Source organism: Opisthocomus hoazin, chromosome 1, assembly GCF_030867145.1.
Source record: "Opisthocomus hoazin isolate bOpiHoa1 chromosome 1, bOpiHoa1.hap1, whole genome shotgun sequence".
Lineage (NCBI taxonomy): Eukaryota > Metazoa > Chordata > Aves > Opisthocomiformes > Opisthocomidae > Opisthocomus > Opisthocomus hoazin.
The window spans coordinates 2,526,552-2,548,930 of record NC_134414.1 but is presented as its reverse complement, the minus strand read 5'-3'; the positions used below and the strand labels follow the sequence as shown (position 1 = coordinate 2,548,930).

Genomic DNA, 22,379 nt, shown 5'->3' with positions numbered 1-22,379 from the left:
CTTGTTCAGCCTGGAGAAGAGAAGGCTGCGAGGGGACCTTCGAAATGCCTCTAAATATCTGCAGGGTGGGGGTCAGGAGGACGGGGCCAGACTCTTTCCAGTGGTGCCCAGCGACAGGACAAGGGGCAACGGGCACAAACTGAAGCAGAGGAAGCTCCAGCTGAAGATGAGGAAGAACTTCTTCCCTCTGAGGGTGACGGAGCCCTGGCCCCGGCTGCCCAGGGAGGCTGTGGAGTCTCCTTCTCTGGAGATATTCCAGACCCGCCTGGACGCGGTGCTGTGCCCCCTGCTCTGGGTGACCCTGCTTGGGCAGGGGGCTGGGCTGGGGGATCCCCAGAGGGCCCTTCCAGCCTCTAACATTCTGTGATTCTGTGATTGTGTGACCCGTTCAGGGAGCAAACGGCGCAGGCAAATGTCCCTGAGTCAATGAATCACCAGCTTAGCAATTAACACCCAAAGGGGCATGCATAATGGCGGTATTAGTCAGCCGGTCAGGGAGATTTATGTTTCTAATGTGGTTAAAATATTAGCTAAATAACTCACACAAGATGTGAAACCAGAACTGCTGCGCTTTGTATTTAATTTTTCCTTCTTGAAAACCTGTATTTTTTTCAGCTCAGTTGGTGTGGCTGGCTCTTTGTAAGCATGTTTGGATTGCGGGGACCCTTTCCTGGGGAGGAGGAAGGCATTTTGACTGAAGTATTTTCACAGCATCTGCGTAGCGCACGTAAAAAGTAAATGAAATCTCACAGAATTTGGGAGATAAGTGGAAGTCAGTGGCATCACTGCAAAAAACACTCCTGTGTCCCCAGTGACCGCGTGGGCAGGCTTTTCACGTTCATGTGCACTGGGAAGGAATCACAGAATCACAGAATCACAGAATCACAGAATAGTAGGGGTTGGAAGGGACCTCTGGGGGTCATCTAGTCCAACCCTCCTGCCCAAGCAGGGTCACCTACAGCAAGCTGCACAGGACCTTGTCCAGGCGGGGTTTGAATATCTCCAGAGAAGGAGACTCCACAGCCTCCCTGGGCAGCCTGGGCCAAGGCTCCGTCACCCTCAGAGGGAAGAAGTTCTTCCTCATGTTCAGAAGGAACTTCCTGTGCCTCAGTTTGTGCCCATTGCCCCTTGTCCTGTCACTGGGCACCACTGGAAAGAGTCTGGCCCCATCCTCCTGACCCCCACTCTTCAGATATTTGTAGGCATTTATAAGGTCCCCTCTCAGCCTTCTCTTCTCCAGGCTGAACAAGCCCGGTTCCCTCAACCTCTCCTCGTAGGGGAGATGCTCCAGTCCCCTCACCATCCTCGTAGCCCTGTGCTGGACTCTCTCCAGTAGCTCCTCATCTTTCTTGAACTGGGGAGCCCAGAACTGGACACAGTACTCCAGATGAGGCCTCACCAGGGCAGTGTAGAGGGGAAGGAGAACCTCCCTCGTCCTGCTGCCCACACTCCTCCTCTTGCACCCCAGGATCCCATTGGCTTTCTTGGCAGCCAGGGTACACTGCTGGCTCATGGTCACCCTGTCGTCCCCCAGCACACCCAGGTCCCTCTCCACAGAGCTGCTCTCCAGCAGGTCCACCCCAGCCTGTCCTGATGCATGAGGTTGTTCCTCCCCAGGTGCAGGACCCTGCATTTGCCTTTGTTGAACCTCATCAGGTTCCTCTCTGCACAGCTTTCCAGCCTGTCCAGGTCACGCTGAATAGTAGGAGTCAAGCCCGTGCCTGAAGTGGGGATCGTGCTTCGGGTCTGTGCCGAGTCGAGCTCGAAGCATACGCTTTAAAGGAAAATGCTTTGCTGAATAGATGGAGACAAACACGGGTTTCATCGTGAGCAAAGCCTGGAGTGTTCCAAGTTAAAGTACCACACTTCCATTCATTTTTATTACTGTTTACAAACAACGGTGCCTTGTTAATTGTTCTTTGTCTGCAGAGCTCTGTGGGTAATAAATTGCAGTAGAAAAGCTTAATGATTTTACTTCAACTCACCTCCATCATCATAATGTCTTGGCAAATGTTAGTTAATTAATAAAAATCCCCACTACGCAGAGAAGCAGATGTTAAATAGCAGATCCTTGTGAGATGTCCTGCCTAAAATGAGATGGTAACTCAGCAGCCAGGACGGTTGACCGGCTTGCTCTCGTGTGTTAGATGTCCCTGCTCGTCCCCAGAGGTTCCCCAAAGGTCCCTGGCAGCTCTCCTGAAGGGTCGTGGCAGTCGACAAGCTGCTGGTTGCCGTTCCTCTGTCCCCCCTACGCAGTCTGCTCAGAGTCTCTGCAGGTTTCTGGAGAAGGAGCAGCAGTACAATAAATCTATTGCTCTCTTCTAAAAAAATGAGGACAAGATCAGCTAAAAGGCTTATGGCAGGAATATCTGCTGATCTCTGTCTCGGAGGTCCCAAATTCCTCTTGAAAAAGCTAAAACAGGTCCTTGTCCCAAACCACTTTTAGTCTAGGGGAAGGACGAGGGTAAAACTCACACCTGATTGACAGGTTCCTGCTTGCCCCAGGCTCACGCATAGGCCTGGAAATTCCTTTGAGGTCCAGGACCAGGCAGTGAATTTTGCAGAAGTTGCTCTGGTTGGGGTGGCGATGAGTGATGGGGTGGTGAGGATTCACCCAGGTTGCTTTGGGAACAAGGGGCAATGGGCACAAACTGGAGCAGAGGAAGCTCCAGCTGCACCCGAGGAAGAACTTCTTCCCTCTGAGGGTGACGGAGCCCTGGCCCAGGCTGCCCAGGGAGTCTGTGGAGTCTCCTTCTCTGGAGATATTCAAGACTCGCCTGGACAAGGTCCTATGCAGCCTGCTCTGGGTGACCCTGCTTGGGCAGGGGGTTGGGCTGGGTGACCCCCAGAGGTCCCTTCCAACCCCTACCATTCTGTGATTCTCTGATTCTGTGATTCTGTGACAACCTGAAGGTCTGCAGGGCTTGTGCAATCCCCATCCAATTAGCATAGTAGTAGGAAATAACGAAGGGAAAATGAACTGGTGAGGTCCCTGGTGCTCTTCACTGCCTGCGTCGGGGTATGGATCCATGCTCTGCAGTGCCAGTATAAACACCCAGGCTCAGTCTCCGTCTGAGTGGGATCCCATTGCTGGCACAGGTGAGTTGGCTGGGTCATGGCACCGTTGTTTCAGCTGGGTTTGTGAGGTAGAGAAGGATTAGAGAGATGGGGAGATGGTAGAGGTCTGTGCAGGATTTGTTGCGTGGTACCACTGCCAGAGATGTACATAGAGGGCAGATTTAGATTAGGTATTAGGAAGAAATTCTTCATCATGAGGGTGGTGAAACACTGGAACAGGTTTCCCAGAGAAGCTGTGGCTGCCCCCTCCCTGGCAGTGCTCAAGGCCAGGTTGGATGGAGCTCTGAGCAACCTGGGCTGGTGGAAGATGTCCCTGCTCATGGCAGGGGGGTTGGAACCAGATGATCTTTAAGGTCCTTTCCAACCCAAACCAGTCTATGATTCTATGGTTTCACGGCAGCGGTTCTGGCTGCATTATCCCAAATTCCCTGCATGAGCATGGCAGGGAGGGCACTGGGCAGTACGTTTCTCCAGGGGATGGAGGTAGCATGCTCCTCCTGCTCAGTTCTTCCAGATCTAGTGTATGCAAAGGGATTTCACTTGGAGCAAGAGTGGACTTGTGTTTGTCTAATACTTGAAGTGCACTGGGTGGGAACTAGTACAGAAGTTTGCCTGTAAATTTTCAGTATTCCCTAAAATGTTAGTCCCCAGTGCCAGGGAGATTGGAGGGTTTTGTTCTTTGTTTTGACTGGCTCAATAGCGCCTGGCAATCCAGCAGCAGCTCAGAGCCCTGGGTCATACTCCATGGACATAGTGCATAAGGTGGCAGCTTCTGATCTGGTTACTCCTCATGGCACTGTAAATGCCCCTTTAGACCCCAGACATTTTGATGATGTCCTAATGCTCATAGCTTTTAATTTGCATATCTGACAAGAGAATTTCTCCAGATACCTATGTGATCGGGTACACTGCTGTCTGGGGGTCTCTTATGAAGCAGAGCTTTTGGGATGGAAGGGGCTCTACCCTGCCTTTCCTTGGCTTGCTCTTGGCGGAGAGAGCGCTCACACACTTACAGAGCTTTTGTAGGCATCGATATGGGCAGGCGAAGTCCCAAGAAGGACAGGACTGAACCAAGCTCCTTCTGTCCTGGTTTTGTAGGCAGCTTTCAAACAGCTCTGAGTCACTAAAGCTGGGTGTCCCAGAGCAGGATGGACAATGTGCATGCCTTCTTTGTGGCAGTCGTGGGAGAGCAGAGAATTTTCCTTAATGTGTTTCCAACCCTGGAGATTTCTAGTTGCAGCATAATTGGTGGTCACATCCAAGTATGTCAACCAGAGAAACATTCATGTGACCACTCTTTCAAGAGTGAATCTCCTGTATACTTTGCTCTAGTTCCCAGCAGCTGCAGGCAGTTGCAGGCAGAAGACTCTCCTTATTTCATAAACTCAAACAGGAGAGCTGACAGTACCTAGCTGAGGCGAAGGGACCTGAGTAGTGGAGAGGAACTCTGAAGGAGTAGATTGCAAGTATTTAACACTCCCAGGTAAAATGTGGTTCAGAAGTTTAAATCTCTGTGCCATGAGCAATGCTAATCATGAGTTCAGCTCACCTTTGTATCCTAAGTACGGTTCAGCCACTCTTAGAGCCTTTCTTTCTCCCATTACACAGCTCCTGCAAGTGAGAAATGACGGGAAGTGTTGCATCATGTCAGCACTCAACCTGTCGGGATCCCACCCAGCATTCTTCATTTTGGTGGGGATACCTGGGATGGAGAAGTCTCACACCTGGATCTCCATCCCAGTCTGCATGATGTACTGTGCTGCCCTTTTCGGGAACTTGGTCTTGCTGGTCACCATCATGAAGGAGCGCAGCTTCCATGAGCCCATGTACATCTTCCTGTGCATGCTGGCAGTGTGCGACCTGCTGTTGTCCACTGCCACCGTGCCCAAAACCCTCAGTGTCCTCTGGTCTCTGTCCACCCAAATCTCTTTCAGTGGCTGCCTGGCACAGATGTTCTCCATCTACTTCATTTTTGTGGCAGAGTCGGCTGTTCTACTGGCAATGGCCTTCGATCGGTACATCGCCATTTGCGACCCCCTGAGATACACAGCTGTCCTGACGTGTTCCGTTGTGGGGAAAGTTGGTGTGGCAGCTTTAATCAGGAGTTTCTGCATCATGTTCCCCGCCATCTTCCTCCTCAAGCGGCTGCCCTACTGCGGGCACAACATCATGCCCCACACCTACTGCGAGCACATTGGTGTAGCCCGCCTGGCCTGCGCCGACATCTCTGTCAACATCTGGTACGGGGTAGCTGCTGGCTTCCTTTCAGCTGGTTTGGATGTCATCTCCATTGCCATCTCCTACGCGCTAATCTTCAGGTGTCTCTGGGGGCTGCCATCCCCACCTGCCTCCTCCAAGGCTCTGCACACCTGCGGCTCCCACCTCTGCGTCATTGCCATGTTTTACACACCAGCCTTCTTCTCCTTCCTAGCACACCGGTTTGGCCAACACGTTCCTCAGCATGTCCTCATCTCCCTGGCCAACCTCTACGTTGTAGTGCCACCCATGCTCAACCCCATCATCTACGGGGTGAGAACAAGGCAGATCCGGGAGCACGTGGCTCACCTGCTCAGGCCAGGCGGCTTGGGCAGCAGGGCATAGCTGGGCTGGTCTACCAGTGAGAGGGGTGAAAATGAAGCTTTGAAAAGAGGGAAGCGAATGAAAGACAGTGGGGACCTGGCAAACATGGACCAGATGGGAACATTTTCAAGACAAGTGTGTTCCGCGGACATCAACATCCAACCTGTAGCTCTGTCGCAGAGAGGCTGGACAGGTTGCCAGAGGTACTGTGAAACGTCTCACTGGGACAGTAGGAGCCAGACGTGGGGAACTGCCACTTTTCTTAAGTACCTGGGATTCCCTGCATTGTCCTGTTGGGTATTTATACGACTGAGACCTTTGCAAGCAAAAATAAAGTTTCTGAGCACTTTAGGTTCTATTGAGTATCTTACGAAACAGAAGATGTTAAAGTGGTGCATAGAATATGTGTGCCTGTTATTTTCATATAAAAATGTCCCTGCTTGAGCTGGGTATTGTCTCCATGGGATGGAACATGCCTGGGGCAGTGATTCTCCCTGAAGGGCACTCATGTCTGGGAGCACCCGTTGGGTGTCCTCTCTCCTGATGCCCTCTCAGAAGGCTGCAAGAAGACAGCGATGGTGGGAGCACTGCTCCTCTGCCTTGCTCGGCTGTTCGCCCCAGAGCCAGCTGTCATCTGGGCAGCCTGACAGCAGGGAGGTGGCCTGCGAGCCCCCCAGCGATCAGGTCCCGTTGTCCCTCCCTGGCTGTGAGCTGTGGGAAGGCTGCAGGCTCTGCTGCCAACAGCATGAACCCTTCGCTCTTGCTGCTCAGAGCCGTGCACTCAGCTCTGCTGTGGGCAAGGAAGATCTGATATCTTCAGCTGAGATGGGCACTTTGGGGTGAAGGGGGAGTCAGTGGTAACAGGAGACATCCAGGTCCTGTCTTAGCATCTCTGACTCTGGGCTCCCAGGGGATGTGCAAAGCCAGCCTGGCTTCCAAGCGTGAGGAAAAGCCCTGCTAGGTAATGTCAGATGTAAAACACATTTTCACAGCGAAGAGGCCCTGATCCCACACTGGGTGTAGCTGAGCCAAGTCCAGCAGTATGAGGCTTTCCAAATCCCCAGACTTCCTCTCCTACCGTTTCCAGAGAGGTCTTCCTGGGGCAGCCAGCTAAGAAGGAAACTGGGAGCAAAACTGGGAGTAAATCTTTGTATAACGTCAGTTGTGGTAATAAAAATGTGACTTTTCCTGTTGTTTGTACTCTTCTTTCAAGTATCTCAAAGTGATTTGCAAATATTCATATTCCCACTAGTAACACCGGTAAGCTGGTCATTAGTGTATTTTCTCTAGTAGGGCCACATCTAACTGAAAAAGGGAGGCGTGACCAGCACATTGCCGAAGGGTGAGGAAGCTGGCATGGGTTACTAGAGAAACACAGGCATGAGCAGTGACGTAACATTTATGCTGGTGAAGGCTGAGATAATGGTTTTGAAGCCTGTGTAGTGATGCTAGCAAATACAAGAACTGTTGTTTTCCTCTCTCTACCTCTTGGTTTGAATTTCTAAGCCAGTTCTCCATCCTTTTATGCAGCCAGAATGGGCTAGCTCCAGATTTGGGTGATAGCTCTAGCTCAGAAAAGTCCCTAACATGCCTTGTGGAAGCTAGGAGGTATGTCCACCTGGGTGTGTCTGCTGCTGGCTTGCTGGTTTTGGACCTTGGATGTGGACAAAGCAACCAGCAAGCCTGGTGGTACCTGGTGGCCAGAGCAAGGGTATAATGCCAGGATGATCCATAGCATGGACTGGTCTTGGAGGCTTTGGGACCGAGCTGCTGGACCATGGGGATGGACCATGGGCCTGTGTCCCCCCATTCCCAATATCACACCCCTATGAATGTGCAGTTTTAGCAGGAAGTGCCTCCTCTCTGCCCTGTTTTCAAAGAAAAGCGACCTGGTTTAGGTCTGTGAATGGAGGGGAGGGCAGAGGTGCCCTCCCAGACCCTGACTGTGCCTGTGGGGCAGAGATGGAAACTGTCCCTGTCCTCATGACTGCTCTTCTGCCTTGGCACAGTCACCCAAGGCAGCATTTCTGGTGCATCCCCAATGACTAACTATTGCTGGATTTTACAGACACCTGCAGCAAACACAAAGTCTCCAGTACACCTCAAATATCTTTAAAATGTGGTGTGCATTCCAATTCAGATTTTGCCTGTGAATATTTCCATGCACATTTTTAGCTGCAGGCTCATCCCATCCACAACCTTTGGGAACTGCACTCAGGCAACTGGAAACCAGCAGGTCTTCCCCAGAAGAGCCAGTGCAGGAGCCGCCAGGCCTGCAAGTCTTCCTCGAGTATCCCCAGGCTTAGCAAAACCAGTGAAAAAAAAGAAAAAAGAAAAAAAGAAACCCTTTTTGACATGCTAATATTCAAAAGGAGAAATAGGATTGTTGGAGAAATTTGAAACTGCTTAGTTTGATATTAGCTCCAAATAAAATAATGGAAAGTGAATATGAGACTTGATCAATAAAGTGTAAAAAGGGCAAGAATGTTATTAATGGTGATCAGTACTTATTTTTGGTGTTAGCTTTCATAGAATCATGTCACTTAATTTTCTGATGACTTCCACATCTGGGTGATAAAGTTACCTGAAGGCTGAGTACAACTGTGAGTATTTTTTAATTTTCAAAACATTGTGATATATACCTCATTATAACAAAGTAAGTAATAAGTGAAGCAGATGTTAATGGAGTTTGGCTAACTGCAAAGTCTTATTTCAGCGGTAGCTCCCCGCTGAGAGCTAGTTTTCCAAATATTTCTAGGGACATTCAGCAGGGATTGATTGGATGCTGGGTCTGATGCTATATACGATTGTTATCAGTTGTGTAGAAGCGAGTATAAAATCATTGCTAATAAGGTTTTTAGATGATGCAAAGACAGCTAATTTAATAGAGGTGACTGCAAAGTCATACTTCTAAGGAGGAGGGGTACAGGCTGTACCAGAGAAGGGGGCTGCAGTCCCGGCAGAGGTGGCTCCAGAGAAGCTCAGGCATCCAAAGAAAGGAGCCTTTCGGTGGGGGCAGTTCAGGTGATGCTTGGCCAGCGGGCCAGCGTAGGGTCCCAGTGTGTTCCCACAGCTGTGCAGGGGTGACGGTGGGCAACACAGGTCTGTGTTCCCCTCGGCTTCTTCTCAAATGCTTCACCCAGTCCCAAGGTCCACATTTTTGAAAACTTACAGTGAGCTGGGATGCAGGCTGCACTGCTCTCGTAAGGATGGGGAGGAACCAGGGAGACTGGAGTTGAGCTGGCTTCCAGGAGAGGTTCTGCTCCTTCCCCCAGTACACACCAGCACTGCCCAGTCCCCGTGAAACACCTCTCCCACTGTTGTAATAATGACAGGGGTAAGATGAGAGGGAGAAAACCAGGAGAAACCAGCACTTGGATCCAATCTTGCTCAGCAATGATAGTGGCTGAGAGTGGGTTCACAGTCCCCTTTTAATGAAAATAAATGCAATGAATGTTAAATGGTCTTACGAAGAGGGTGAAGCTGGGTGATCGCAGCGGTCCCTTGTGGTGTTAAATGCCATGAAAAACAAGGCTTTGGTCCTTTTTTGTTTTTTGCTGGAGGTCAAGGCAAGCTGCTTTGAGTGTCTGCTGAGCACCTGGGAGGCTGACTGGTGACTGAAGGTGATCACAGAATCACAGAATCACAGGATGGTAGGGGTTGGAAGAGAGCTCTGGAGATCACCCAGCCCAACCGCCTGCCCAAGCAGGGTCACCCAGAGCAGGGGGCACAGCACCGCGGCCAGGCGGGGCTGGAATATCTCCAGAGAAGGAGACTCCACAGCCTCCCTGGGCAGCCTGGGCCAGGGCTCCGGCACCCTCAGAGGGAAGAAGTTCTTCCTCGGGTTCAGCTGGAGCTTCCTCTGCTCCAGTTTGTGCCCGTTGCCCCTTGTCCTGTCGCTGGGCACCACTGGAAAGAGCCTGGCCCCGTCCTCCTGACCCCGACCCTGCAGATATTTAGAGGCATTTCGAAGGTCCCCTCTCAGCCTTCTCTTCTCCAGGCTGAACAAGCCCAGCTCCCTCAGTCTTTCCTCATTAAATGTGATGTCCTCCTGATGTGTGGGGTCCTGGCTTGAAACTAGGAAGCGTGGTCTTCCCCCTGGGATGGGTGTGAAGAGGTGAATTTCCTTTACCTGTTTTCGCATTTCTGTCATAAAATATCCTTCTCCTTGTCTGATGAATCAAGAAAAGCAAAACCCTGTGTTTCGAGTCATGGACATTTTTGGATCGTGAGCACCACCTGGAGAGCTTTCTCTACATAGGTGCAATAGAGGAGATATCTGCCTAGTATCACAGCTCTCACTGAACAATGTAATTTATCAGATTAAATAGGAAGAAAGTGCTAATTTTCTGTTTCTTCAAAAAAGACTTACATTTTGAAACGGGGTGGGGATGAATGGAGGCAGAGTGAGCTGTCTGCTGGTGTCCCCTGGGGCGCACAGACCGGGTCTATAAATGCTCCCACAGCTCACGGCGAGAGGAGATTCCCTGGCACCTGCACGTCCCTGCCCGAGGGCTGCAGGCAGAAACCCCTCGTTGGTGTCGGTGGCAGGAAACCAGTGAGTTGCTTGTGCTGTGAGCAAGTTCCTGGGCTTTTAGGAAGGTGTAATATCTGTGGAAGGGTTAAAATTAAAAACTACGCCTGCTATGGCCAGCAGAAAGCCTGTGTCACTGCCAGAAACTCAGCAAAGTGCTGCCTGACTTGGTGTCAGAAGGTTGTTGCCTGGTTGAGCAGCGTTGGAGGCTGTCTTCGCCTTCCTCCATGCAGGCACCGGCGCTCGGCCAGACCTTTGCACTCACCCGGTGCCTGTTAGGTGGGAGCTGGGCTATGCCAGGATCAGATGGGTAGAGGAGAAGGGGGGAACAGCCTCTCCCTGTTCAGGGTCAGAGGAGGATGCCTGGGTACTGCCCTACTCGCGTCCACCTCCCGTCCGTTTGAAGGAAGGCCGGTCTATGGTCTTCTCTCACTGATTCACAGCCCCCGTGCGTAAGCTGGAACAGGTTGCCCAGAGAGTTTGTGCAGTCTCCATCCTTGGAGGTTTTTGAGACTCAAGTGGATAAAGCCCTTAGCTGGCCCTGCTTTGCACAAGAGGTTGGACCAGAGACTTCCCAAGGTCCTGTCCAGCCTGCATTGCTCCACACTTCTATGACTACGACTCCGTGAGTGGTTGTTATGGGTTAGGTCTTCTGGCAGTGACAGTGAGCTTGTGAGCACATGTGCTCGAGAACTGTAACATTAAAGTTTGTTTTGTCCTTTCTTTTAAGTTATTGGAAGCCTTGTGGAAAGTGCAAGGAATGGGCTGTCACATCAGCTGGCAATTGCATAAGGTCTCCCCTCAGCCTCCTCTTCTCCAGCCTGAACAGCCCCAGTTCAGAATCACAGAATCACAGAATCAACAGAATCACAGAACAGTAGGGGTTGGAAGGGACCTCTGTGGGTCATCTAGCCCAGGGACCTCTGTGGGTCATCTAGCCCAAACCTCTGCCGAAGCAGGGTCACCTACAGGAGGCCACAGAGGACCTTGTCCAGGCGGGTCTTGAATATCTCCAGAGAAGGAGACTCCACAGCCTCCCTGGGCAGCCTGGGCCAGGGCTCCGGCACCCTCAGAGGGAAGAAGTTCTTCCTCATCTTCAGCTGGAGCTTCCTCTGCTCCAGTTTGTGCCCGTTGCCCCTTGTCCTGTCACTGGGCACCACTGGAAAGAGTCTGTCCCCGTCCTCCTGACCCCGACCCTGCAGATATTTAGAGGCATTTCGAAGGTCCCCTCTCAGCCTTCTCTTCTCCAGGCTGAACAAGCCTAGCTCCCTCAGCCTCTCCTCGTAGCAGAGATGCTCCAGTCCCCTCCTCATCCTTGTAGCCCTCCGCCGGACTCTCTCCAGTAGCTCAGTAGTTCCCTCAGCCACTCCTCGTAAGACTTGTTCTCCAGACCCCTCCCCAGACTTGCTGCCCTTCTCTGGACATGCTCCAGCCCCTCAATGTCCTTCTTGTAGCGAGGGGCCCAAAACTGAACAGAGTACTCCAGGTTTCTTACCTGACGTATGAAGCAGAGGAGGAAAACTCTGCCTTCTGCGGGCTGTCACAGCATCCTCCGGCCCAGACGTCTGTGCTGATGGGAAGAAGAGGGACAAAACGCGTGCGCGTGGTACAGTCACTATTCGCAGTGCACGGGCAGGAGTGGAGGAAATAGTCCCGCTCCCGAAGGTTTCCCCTCTGAGCAGGTGGGCTTTGGGGCTGGCAGGGAGAGGCAGGGGCAGATGCCTTCAGCTTTTGCCCATGCCCTAAATCCAAGGCTGCTCCAGAGCTGCAGTGTTGGCACAGCACCGCGAGCAGAAGTAGCTGACAAACATCAGAGTTTTGATGGTTTGTGAACAAGAAGTTTTGAAGTTTGCACTTCTGCGGTGGCTTCTTCTGTGTGTGCCCACAGGCTAGCTATGGCTGTGTGCTGTGCTTAAGGCAGGTTAATGTGGAAGGAGACATTTCATCTACAAACCTGCGGGAGTGAAGCTGCTGGCTAATAAGGACAGGAAAACCATCTCGCTGGTGATGGGTGGCACAGTGTGTTGATGCTGCGCTGTCCCAGCTGAAGGCAGAAACGGGCAGCAGCAGAGGTTTGTGGAGCAGCAGGTGGGTGCAGAGAGGGCTGGATGCAGGGGTCTGCTCCGGCGATTGGTGGCTGTTGGGGGTGCTTTGGTGCAGCCTCCTGAAGGCTGAGGTGTAGCCGGGGGGGATGCTCTGCCTTGCGCAACACGAGCTTGGGGGATAGAGCACTTCTGACCAGAGACATTCCAGATCTCTGAAAAATACCCATTGCTGGGCTGCGTGGAGGATAAACCCGTGGCTTGTGACCTGGCTGAGCTATCTGGGGCTCGTATTGATCCACAGCCCGTGTTAGCCTTAAAATGAGCTGCTGGTGAGGAGCAGGCTGATGGCAGTCCTGCAGCGCGACAAGGGGATGGGCTTGCTGATGGTGAGAGCGGTGCTGCAATCCTGCCTTCTGTTTTGTGGCCAGTGTTTGGAAGAGAACAAAAAAGTCTGGAGAGGAGGGAGACAGAACAGACTTGTTATTCAAGTGCTGGAGAAAATAGTTGATCTATAAAGGGTGCAAAACACATGAATTTTTAAAGAGCTGTAGAGGCATCTTCGTTGCAGGGTGGAAGTCTCAGGAGAACGCAACTGATGCTAAGGATCATTGTAATGCCCTTGAGAAGGATGAATTGGAATGAATGGAAAGTGAAGCCAGACATATTCTGATTAGAAATGAAAGCCTTATTTTGAATAATGAGAATAATTAACTGCTGTGAGAAGCTCATGAGAGAAACAGTAGACTTTCCAACAGTGACTATACCCGTATCTACATGCCCATGTGGAGAGTGGAAGGTATTGAGTTCAAAGCTGTTTTTTCAGTGAGATCTTTGGCTTCCAGAGTGGTGGAGGACCGAGAAGCAGTCTGCACGCCTGCTTTGGCATCCAGCTCTACACATGTGCATGCTTGCAATGTGATGATTTGTGCTATTTCTGAGATGGCCCTGCCCATTCTCTTTGGAAAGGCTCTTTTAAGCAAGAATAGATGCTGCTGGCACTTTGAGCCCACATACCTCATCTTCTCTAGTGCTTGGTGATGAGACCAGTTGGCAGCCACAGTGCCTGTCCTACCTCTTTCCCTATCATCCTGCCCCATCTGTGTTCCCCTTCCCATCATTCATGGTGATGCCATGGGAGGAGGGGGGGGAGTGTAGCTGAGACCAGGCCTCGCTCCCTCCTCCCACAGGCCAGACCTACGCAGTCTCATGGTCACTGTGGCCAAGGCTGCCTCCAGCATTCACATCCCTGACCAGTTCATCCTTGTTTCCAAGTACCAGGTCCAGCAGAGCCCCTTTACTTGTTGGATCCTTCCTCAGCTGTGCCAGGTGTCATCAACGCGTATACAGATCTCCTAGGTTGCTAGAGCCCTGCTGTCTTGTCCTCCCATCAGATATCAGTGTCAACTTTGAGCAGCGAGCGATTCTGAAAATATCTCAAGAGGTGACAATTCGTTGACGTGTGTGTGCACCGGTTGCCAGGAGGCATCGCCTAGTGCAGCACACGAGCTGACTGGAAACAGCTTCAGTTGTTTCAGCGAGAAATTGTTCCCTGAAGAAGGTGGGCAGGAGATGTCAGCTTTCCTGTAGGGATACCAGGGAGAGTCGTGTCCTTCTCCTTCCCTGAGTGCCACCAGTGTAGGAACCAACAGCAGCTCTGCTGAGCGGCCGTGGGGTTACCAGCAGCACTGCTCGCCTGCTGGGACAGAGCTCCCCGTTACTGAGCCAGGACTGTGGGGTGGGAGCTGGATGGCTGAGGGAGGAGGTGTCCACAGCCTGCTCCATCAGGTCCCTGCATCCCTCCCTCTGACGCTGACATCATGCACATCCCCACAAAGCAGAGGATGTGGTTGCTGCTGCAGAGGAAAGGCTGGGAGAGCTGGGGCTGGTCAGGCTGGGGAGGAGAAGGCTGCGGGGAGAGCTGAGAGCAGCTGCCAGTGCCTGGAGGGGCTGCGAGAGAGCTGGAGAGGGTCTGGGCCAAGGGCATGGGGTGATGGGACAAGGGGTGCTGGCTTTAGGCTGAAAGAGGGGAGATTTAGATGAGAGCTAAAGAAGAAATTCTTTACGCTGAGGGTGGTGAGGCCCTGGCCCAGGTTGCACAGAGAAGCTGTAGATGCCCCATGCCTGGAACCATTCCAAGTCAGGTTGGACAGGGCTCTGAGCAACCTGGTCTAGTTAAAGGTGTCCCTGCTGACTGCAGGGGGGTTGGGCTAGATGACCTCTAAAGGTCCTTTCCAACCCGAAGCATTCTGTGACTCTATGACTCTATGATGCTATGATTCTATGATTCTTGTTGCAGTGTGCCTGGGAGATCTCACGGCAGTGTTGCCACCACGGTGTCCGTTTTCACCAGGTCCCACTGACGTCCACAACGGAGCAGGAGAACCATTCCTGTTTCTTGTGTCCATGCTCTGACACTCAAAGAATGGAGAAAATAGTGATCAAACCAACCTTCGCGATATTTAGCACTATTTTTTCCATCGTTTCTCAATGAGCTGGAGGCAGATCTGCAGCCAGTGATGATGAAAGGGTTGTGGGGGTCACGACGCAGAGGGATGGGTGCCCTGTGCTACCGCTGCTGCAGCCAGCAGGGAGAGGGGTTGCTGGTGGCAGCGATGGAGGGACGAATGTCAGGGGAGAGAGCAATCTGGGTGTGAAAGCCAGGGTATTGTGTCCAAACAAATAACAGCTGAGGAGCTCTTTGTTATTGCAGACAAGAGCAGTGGAGCTGTGGAAGAGCCCTTCTCTTGGCATGGTGTCTGGAAACAGAACCTGTACCATGTCCTTCAGGGAGCTGCCCTGTGACGTGATTAGCCGGTATGAAATAAGCACTCTGCAAACGGATCAGAAGATTTTTGATTAAAAGAAAACTTTTTTAATCTAGAAAATTAATATCAGCATCGAATATCCTGCAAGCTGTGAAAAAAGGCTGAACACATAAAGCTCCTGTTCTGGCATGTACCTGGATTTTTATATTGGCTCCGTGAAAGTCAGCCTTTGAATTCTGCAGATGAAGAAATTGAGCACCAGCCTGGGGACTGTGAAAGCCTTTTCCAAGCATCGCACAAACAAGAAATAAAACATGAGACGCTAAGACAAATTCACCTTCTTTTGGCTTTGTCTTGCAACAGATGTCAGCTTTCTCGGCTGGGTGAAGCAGAGGTTTCTTCTGCTAATGGCACTGGAGTGAGTTTGCTATGTAAAGGTGGGATTAGAAAGTTTTTAGAAAGTTGTGGGCTGGAAGGGACCCCTAGAGCTCATCTAGTCCAACCCCCCCGCAGCGAGCAGGGACACCGCTAACCAGGTCAGGTTGCTCAGACCCCTGTCCAACCTGGTCTTGAATGTTTCCAGGGATGGGGCCTCCACTGCCTCTCTGGGCAACCCATTCCAGTGTTTCACAACCCTCATTGCAAAGAATTTCTTCCTTATATCCAGCCTAAACCTACCCTGTTTTAGTTTAAAACCATCACCCCTCGTCCTGCTGCTGTTGTCTCTACTAAAAAGATTGTCCCCATCTTTCCTACGGGCTCCTCATTAAATGTGGATGCTGTTTGAACAGCAAGGATATGCCGTGTTTTAACAAGCCAGGATGGTGCAAGGTGTGTCACAGCCTGCGTAACCCTTACCTGGGGACAACCACACTGGGCAATGTCGGGGATAAAACTGAGAGAAGCTCCCAGTGCCCTCTGTGGTGGTGGTGATTCCCAGCTGAAAAGGTGAGGATGCTCCTGGGCTGGGGCTGAAGAAGGGGGACACTTCCTCCTCAGAGAGCTGAGATGAGGGGTGTCGGGAGGGCGGAAGGTGCGGAGGCTGCAGTGCTAGGAGCCTGCGAGAGGAGAGGGCTCAACGTAGGCAGCAAAACCACAGAAGGAGCCCAAAGGCTGGCGGGCACGGGATGCGAAGGTGCAGGGTGCTGTGCTTCCCTGACACAAACCTGGTAGCAGGGAGAGTTGAGGGAACTGGGCTTGTTCAGCCTGAAGAAGAGAAGGCTGCGAGGGGACCTTATAAATGCCTACAAATATCTGAAGGGTGGGTGTCAGGAGGATGGGGACAAGCTCTTTTCAGTGGTGCCCAGTGACAGGACAAGGGGCAATGGGCACAAACTGAGGCACAGGAAGCTCCAGCTGAACCCGAGGAAGAACTTCTTCCCTCTGAGGGTGCCGGAGCCCTGGCCCAGGCTGCCCAGGGAGGTTGTGGAGTCTCCTTCTCTGCAGATATTCAAGACCCGCCTGGACGGGGTCCTGTGCAGCCTGCTGTAGGTGACCCTGCTTGGGCAGGAGGGTTGGACTGGGTGACCCACAGAGGTCCCTTCCAACCCCTACTATTCTGTGATTCTGTGATTCTGTGATTCTGAGATGTTGATGGCAAGCGGGGAGCGAGGCTGGGAGCAGAGAGGGTGGGTGTGCGGGAGCTGTGCGGTGGGGTTGGCAATGCCAGGCTGCAAGTGTCAGGGTGTGGTGGTTGTCTCCAATAGAAACCGTCCTGGAGTCCCCGGAGTCTGGATTTTCCCGTGTCGTGGTCCTGCCCATGCCCCAGGGACTGGGTTGGGTGGGGTCCGTGGAGGTGAGGAAGCCTGAGCTGAGCTCCAGGGGAGACGTCCCCTCTGCAGGCCATTGCTGCTCACTGTGCCATCAGCAGTGATGTCATAGCAGAGACACGGCTGCACAGCAGTTGTGTGTGGGCAGGGGGCCACAGTCGGGCAAGGACCATGGCGGGGACGCTCTGGTGGTGAAGGAGTGGAGCAGCTGTGCAACATCTGGCTGGTAGGTGCACTGCGGACAGAGGCGGTCCGTGTCCCCGTGTCACTGTTCCCTCCTTCCAGCTGCCACCACACCAGGGACAACAGCTGCCCTCCTGTTTCACCTGGAAGCCATTGCCCTCTGTTGCCTCTCACCTTCTGCCAGCACCTCTGCTTTTCAAAAGACCAAAGCGCACTCCTGATCAGAGCCACCACATCTGAAAGCAAAGGGACAGGGGACACTAGTCAACCTGTTGTCACCATGGAGTCCTCAAATATCATCAAAGTGACTGTGAAGACCCTCAAGCAGAAGGAGCAGTTTGAAGTTGCTCAGAGCAGCACCATCCAGGAGTTTAAGGAGGAAGTCGCCAAGCGTTTCAAAACAGCCCCCAATATGCTTTTCCTGATATTTGCTGGGAAAGTCCTCAAGGATGGAGACACTTTGAGCCAGCATGGAGTTCACAGTGGGGTCAGCATCCACGTGGTCATCAGGTCCCCAAAAAGACGGCAGGACAGCCTAGCAGATCAAGGAACAGAGAGCACCCTGATGCCACCTCCCAGCCACAGTAATTCCAACACATTCTTCTTGGGAAGCCGAGCTAATCTGCAAAGCCCATGCTTGATCCATCATAACTTGTCTGAGCTGTTGATCTCCAGCCAGGAAACAGTGGCCAGGACCATGGAGAACCTCTTGTCTAGGATCCTTAGTTCAGGCCTGGATCTGAACACCATCAACAACAACGCATTTTTGCTAGGGTTCCTCCTCGGGGTGACAGGTGTGCATCTCCTAGGGCTGGACTCAACAGATGTGTTGGACTTGCTGAGCAGCATTCAAGAACAAGACGTGTCCATGCACAGCTTGATAAATGACATGGTGCAGAGCAACTTTCTGCAGCATATCCTTGGCAATGCCCATCTCATCACGTCCAACCCGCAGCTGCAGCGGCTGGCTGAAGAAAATCCTGAGGTGGCTCAGATTCTGGCCAACTCACAAACTATCAGAGAAATATTAGAGGCCTCCAGCAATCCTGCCATAATGCAAGAGATAATAAGGAACCGCGACGTGGCCATGAACAACCTGGAAAGCATCCCTGGTGGGTACAGCTCTCCAGAGCAGCTGTACAGGGAAACTGAGGAGCCCATCTTGGATGCTGTGCAGGAACAGCTGGGCAACAACCCATTTGCTTCCTCAGACAGTAACCCACCCCTGAGCGGATCCAGGCTACCAGCCCATACGGAAAACCGGAGTCCTTTACCCAACCCTTGGGCTCCACGGTCCGACGGAGTCAGTGACAACGCAGATGACTACGATGGCCAGCCTGCCAGCAGCAGCGCAGGCAGCAGTTTTGCCTCGCCGAATCTGGGTCCTGCAGCAGGTGCAGTGGTACCCAACTCGGGGGAGGTTCACAGCATGATTCAGCAGCTAACGGGGAACCCAGAATTCATGCACAATCTGGAGAGTGCGTTAACAAACCCCAACAGCCCAGCACAAACGCTGCTGAATAGCGTTCATATATCAAGTGATGGGAATTCTCTGCCTCAAGATCTATGGGCACAGCAGCTTCCACCGGAGATGGAGGACGCGGAGATTTCGTCCTTGCTGAGAAACCCCAGAGCACTGCAGGCGCTGCTGCACATCCACCTGGCGTTAGAGACTCTCTCAACAGAAGCATCCGATTTTTTACTTAGTTTGGAGGACTCATATATGGAGACGAGTGTGGAAAGCATGGACGACTCGGCACAAAGCAGTGAGTCTGAGGACGATGCAATTTTGGTGTCAGACAAGGATGAAGCAGAAGATCAGAGAGAGATGGACGAGGAGGCACCACAGACAAGATTTAAGAGACAAATGGAGCAGCTCAGCGCCATGGGCTTCCAGGACCAACGTGCAAACTTGCAGGCACTGATAGATGCAGAAGGAGACATCAGTGCAGCAATGGAGATATTGGCAAAAGCACCATCATCAGACAAGATGCCGTAACTGGTGTGTGCGGTGGAACCGCTCATAGTACCTCACTTGTTGGTGGCTGTATTTCAGTCTCATCACACACTAAAAGCAGCCGGGTGCATACTAAGAAGCTGCGTGCTGTAGCATTCTTCCGTCTACGAGAATTAATTTCCTCTCAAATGCAAGGATTTCTTGCATTCAAAAGCAATAGACACAAGGACCTTTCCATGCTGTGAAACTGTGAGGGCAGGCCCCACCTGAACGTGGTGCTACCCCTTTGCAGATAGAGTCTGTGATCCAGGTGGGTACGCAGGGAGAAACCGTGCCAAGAAAAGACACCAGAGAGGGAAAATATGCTTTTTTTTAGTAACTGAGATCCAGAGATCACAGAATCACAGAATCCCAGAATGTTCGGGGTTGGAAGGGACCTCTGTGGGTCATCTAGCCCAGCCCCCTGCCGAAGCAGGGTCACCTACAGTAGGTTGTAGAGGACCTTGTCCAGGTGGGTCTTGAATATCTCCAGAAGATGATGAGATGCTGAAGACCCGGTGATGAATGAGCTTGGCTCCCTGTCAGACTCCAAAACAAGCAGTGGCACAGCTGCTTTTTTCTGAAATCTGGCCCTACAGAAGAGAGACAGGGAGGACCCGAGCCATCTAATTCCTGTCACTGCGGCCATCAGACTTTCCTGAACCGAGCAAACACTGTTTTGAAAGTCAGTCTGTCCTTTCTGCTGCTGCTTCTCCTACGGGAGTGAAGTCCATGAGGGTTATGGGAACCACCAGTGGTGTCTGTAAGTCAGACTTTCATCCCAAATATGTTCACAATTGGTTTTTACTCACCTATTGTTGCGTACACCAGTTCAGAGCTTCTCCCATTAGCAAATGCGAAACCCTTTGTGCTTTGCTCAGTGTCACACACGGCACCAGGGATTAAGGCATCTTCTCCAGACCCCTCCTCAGGACCGGACCTGAGTGTCTTTGCGAGTCTCGTCCCCTTTGCTTTGCTGTGTGTGTGTCTGAGGCTGTGAACGGGGTTGTGCCATACGCAGCCGTCACGCTCTACAAAGCCTTGTCTCTGTAACGCAGACTGTGATAGCTGGTTGGGAGTGTTGGGCATTCAAGGTTTGAGGCTGCAGACCTGCCCGTCACGTCTCAAGCCCACGTCCTGGCCAGCCCTCCTGCTGCCGCGGGGGAGATCTTCTTCCCTTCCTCCAACCCTGAGTCTTCCTCTGGACCTTCTTCCCTTCTCCTGACCCTGCCTGGTGTGAGCGAGGTCAGGATCAGCCCAGACCCCTTTCCTTTGGCCCCTCTGCCTACTTTTCCACCAGTCCCACCTCATCCCTCCCTTCTCCTCAGCCCTGCCACCCGAGCTCTGAGGCTCCTTCTTCCTGCTCTGGCTTTCCCATTCATTTCTTCTGCAAGCATTTTCTCTCCCAGCCTCTTTCCCTTACAGTATATCCAGTGAGAGGTTTTCTACCCGTTTCTTTCACCTCCTCCTCCACCTGTCCCATTTATGGTTCTTCAGCCATTCTTCTTGTGCCAAATTCAGACTTTTTGTGTCCTATCTCTCCTTGCTATTTAGTGTCTTGTTCCTTCTTCCTCCCCACACCCTCTTTTCTCACCTTTCTGGAGGGGAGCGGAGGATTGGTTCTGGGGAGATGGGCTTGGTGCTCAATAGACTGTGGCTGGGAAGTGCCCCTCTCTCATGGCAGACCCCATGTGTGACCACGCATGTGCCAGCAGCTGTGCTTCATCTGATGTGCTGGGATAAAGCTAATTCCCTGTGACAGCATTAACCTCTGGCAGCAAGCGACAAGCTGATCTTGGTCATGTCCTCAGTTTACTGAGGGGCAAAGCTTCAGCCCTGCCGTCTCCCCTTGGCCACAGGGATGTAGCTTATCCTCAGGGTGGTGACCACAGATTCGCTGTGGTCTCCACGCAGCAGCCGTGGCCTGAGGATTGCGTTAGCTGCACCGAGCCAAGACTTTGCAAACATCTCTGGTGCTTCAAACTGCCACCGATGCTTCAGGATCGTGCTGCTGTGAAATGCCTCTGCCTGGGGCCGTGCTTGAAGGCTCAGATGACAACGGCTGCGCCTGAAGTCATGAGAGGCTGAACGTGTGTGCAGAGCTTACATGACCTGTGTGGGCTGTTTGTCCAAGGCTGATGCTGGAGTGAGGTAGGTGTGGGTGGTGGACGCCAAAATGTAAGGATCTAGATGCGAGTTGAGCATCCAGCCTCCTGCTGCAGCCAGTGGAGGTCTTGGCGTGGCTCCGTTCTCATGTGGAGGACCCCAGCACAACCAGAGATGCCCTTGAGCATCTGAGACGTCCACATGGGGCTGGTAGATGTGACACAGGACCTACAAGACACCTGTGTCCCTCTAGATCAGTGGCTGGAGATGAGGAGGAATAGAATAGGACATCTCAGAAAGTGTGTTAAAAATCGATGGAGCTTTTACACACAAAAGGTTGGTGGAACAAATTATTTCTTTAAAATGCCTGTGTTTCAAATTCAAGCAGCTTTAAGGCTTCAGTTACAAAAAAAGTGCTAAAATAAGTTGCAACTTTAAACACAATTTTACTTTTTTTTTCTTATCAATATTTTGGTAAACCTGAGAGGAACTCGCAACACATGAAGAAATCACCGAAAGTAGGTATTTTTTCCCACAAAAATGACCTCCTGACTTTGCTCAGCCTCTGCATGGGATTTTTGGTGTGATTTGGCAGTTGCTGGAGAACTGTGGTCGCTTGCAGTCTGTGCAGCGGGGAGCATAAGGACCATTTGTACTTGCAGGATAAGTTTTAAACTAAAACAGGGTAGGTTTAGGCTGGATATAAGGAAGAAATTCTTTACAATGAGGGTTGTGAAACACTGGAACGGGTGGCCCAGAGAGGTAGTGGAGGCCCCATCCCTGGAAACATTCAAGACCAGGTTGGACAGGGCTCTGAGCAACCTGATCTCGTTAGAGGTGTCCCTGCTCGCTGCGGGGAGGTTGGACTAGATGAGCTCTAGGGGTCCCTTCTGACCCAAAACTTTCTATGATTCTATGATTCTCTGATTCTATGATTCTCTGATTCTATGATTCTATGATTCTATGATTCTATGATTCTATCATTCTATGACAGAATGAGCTTTGCCACTGCTTTCACGTCGTTTTCTCTTCTCCTTGCCCATGGAGGCAGCTGGGCTGATAAACTTTATCTGTCTGTCCCATTACCAAGCTGGTCCTCATCCGCAGGAGCTGGGCTTTCTTCAAGGTGCCCGGGCACCTGAAGAAGTGGGTGCACCAGTGGGAGCCTGGCAGCCTCAGAGCAGCCTGTGTCCAGGATGCTCACCACCCTCCGAATCAGGGGGCTGGTCCAGGCCAGGGCACTGCTGGCTGAAACCTCCCTGGGAAAAGCTGGACCACCTATTCGTACCGATGGCTGAGGTTTGGCGCCCACCCTTCCCTGGC

General features: G+C 52.0%; 2 protein-coding genes across 2 annotated transcripts; both read left to right on the top strand.

The window, feature by feature from the left end:
- The first annotated feature begins 4,722 nt into the window (after positions 1 to 4,722).
- Positions 4,723 to 5,679, top strand: LOC104339466 (olfactory receptor 52B2). The gene has a single exon (XM_075420907.1). It carries the CDS (start codon positions 4,723 to 4,725, stop codon positions 5,677 to 5,679), a length of 957 nt encoding a protein of 318 aa, XP_075277022.1.
- A 10,203-nt stretch (positions 5,680 to 15,882) lies between these two features.
- LOC142360557 (ubiquilin-1-like) lies at positions 15,883 to 20,003 on the top strand. Its single transcript, XM_075413861.1, has 5 exons — positions 15,883 to 15,950; positions 16,920 to 16,997; positions 17,057 to 18,949; positions 19,497 to 19,635; positions 19,944 to 20,003. Exons 1-5 carry the CDS (start codon positions 15,883 to 15,885, stop codon positions 20,001 to 20,003), a joined length of 2,238 nt encoding a protein of 745 aa, XP_075269976.1.
- The last annotated feature ends 2,376 nt before the right edge of the window (positions 20,004 to 22,379 follow it).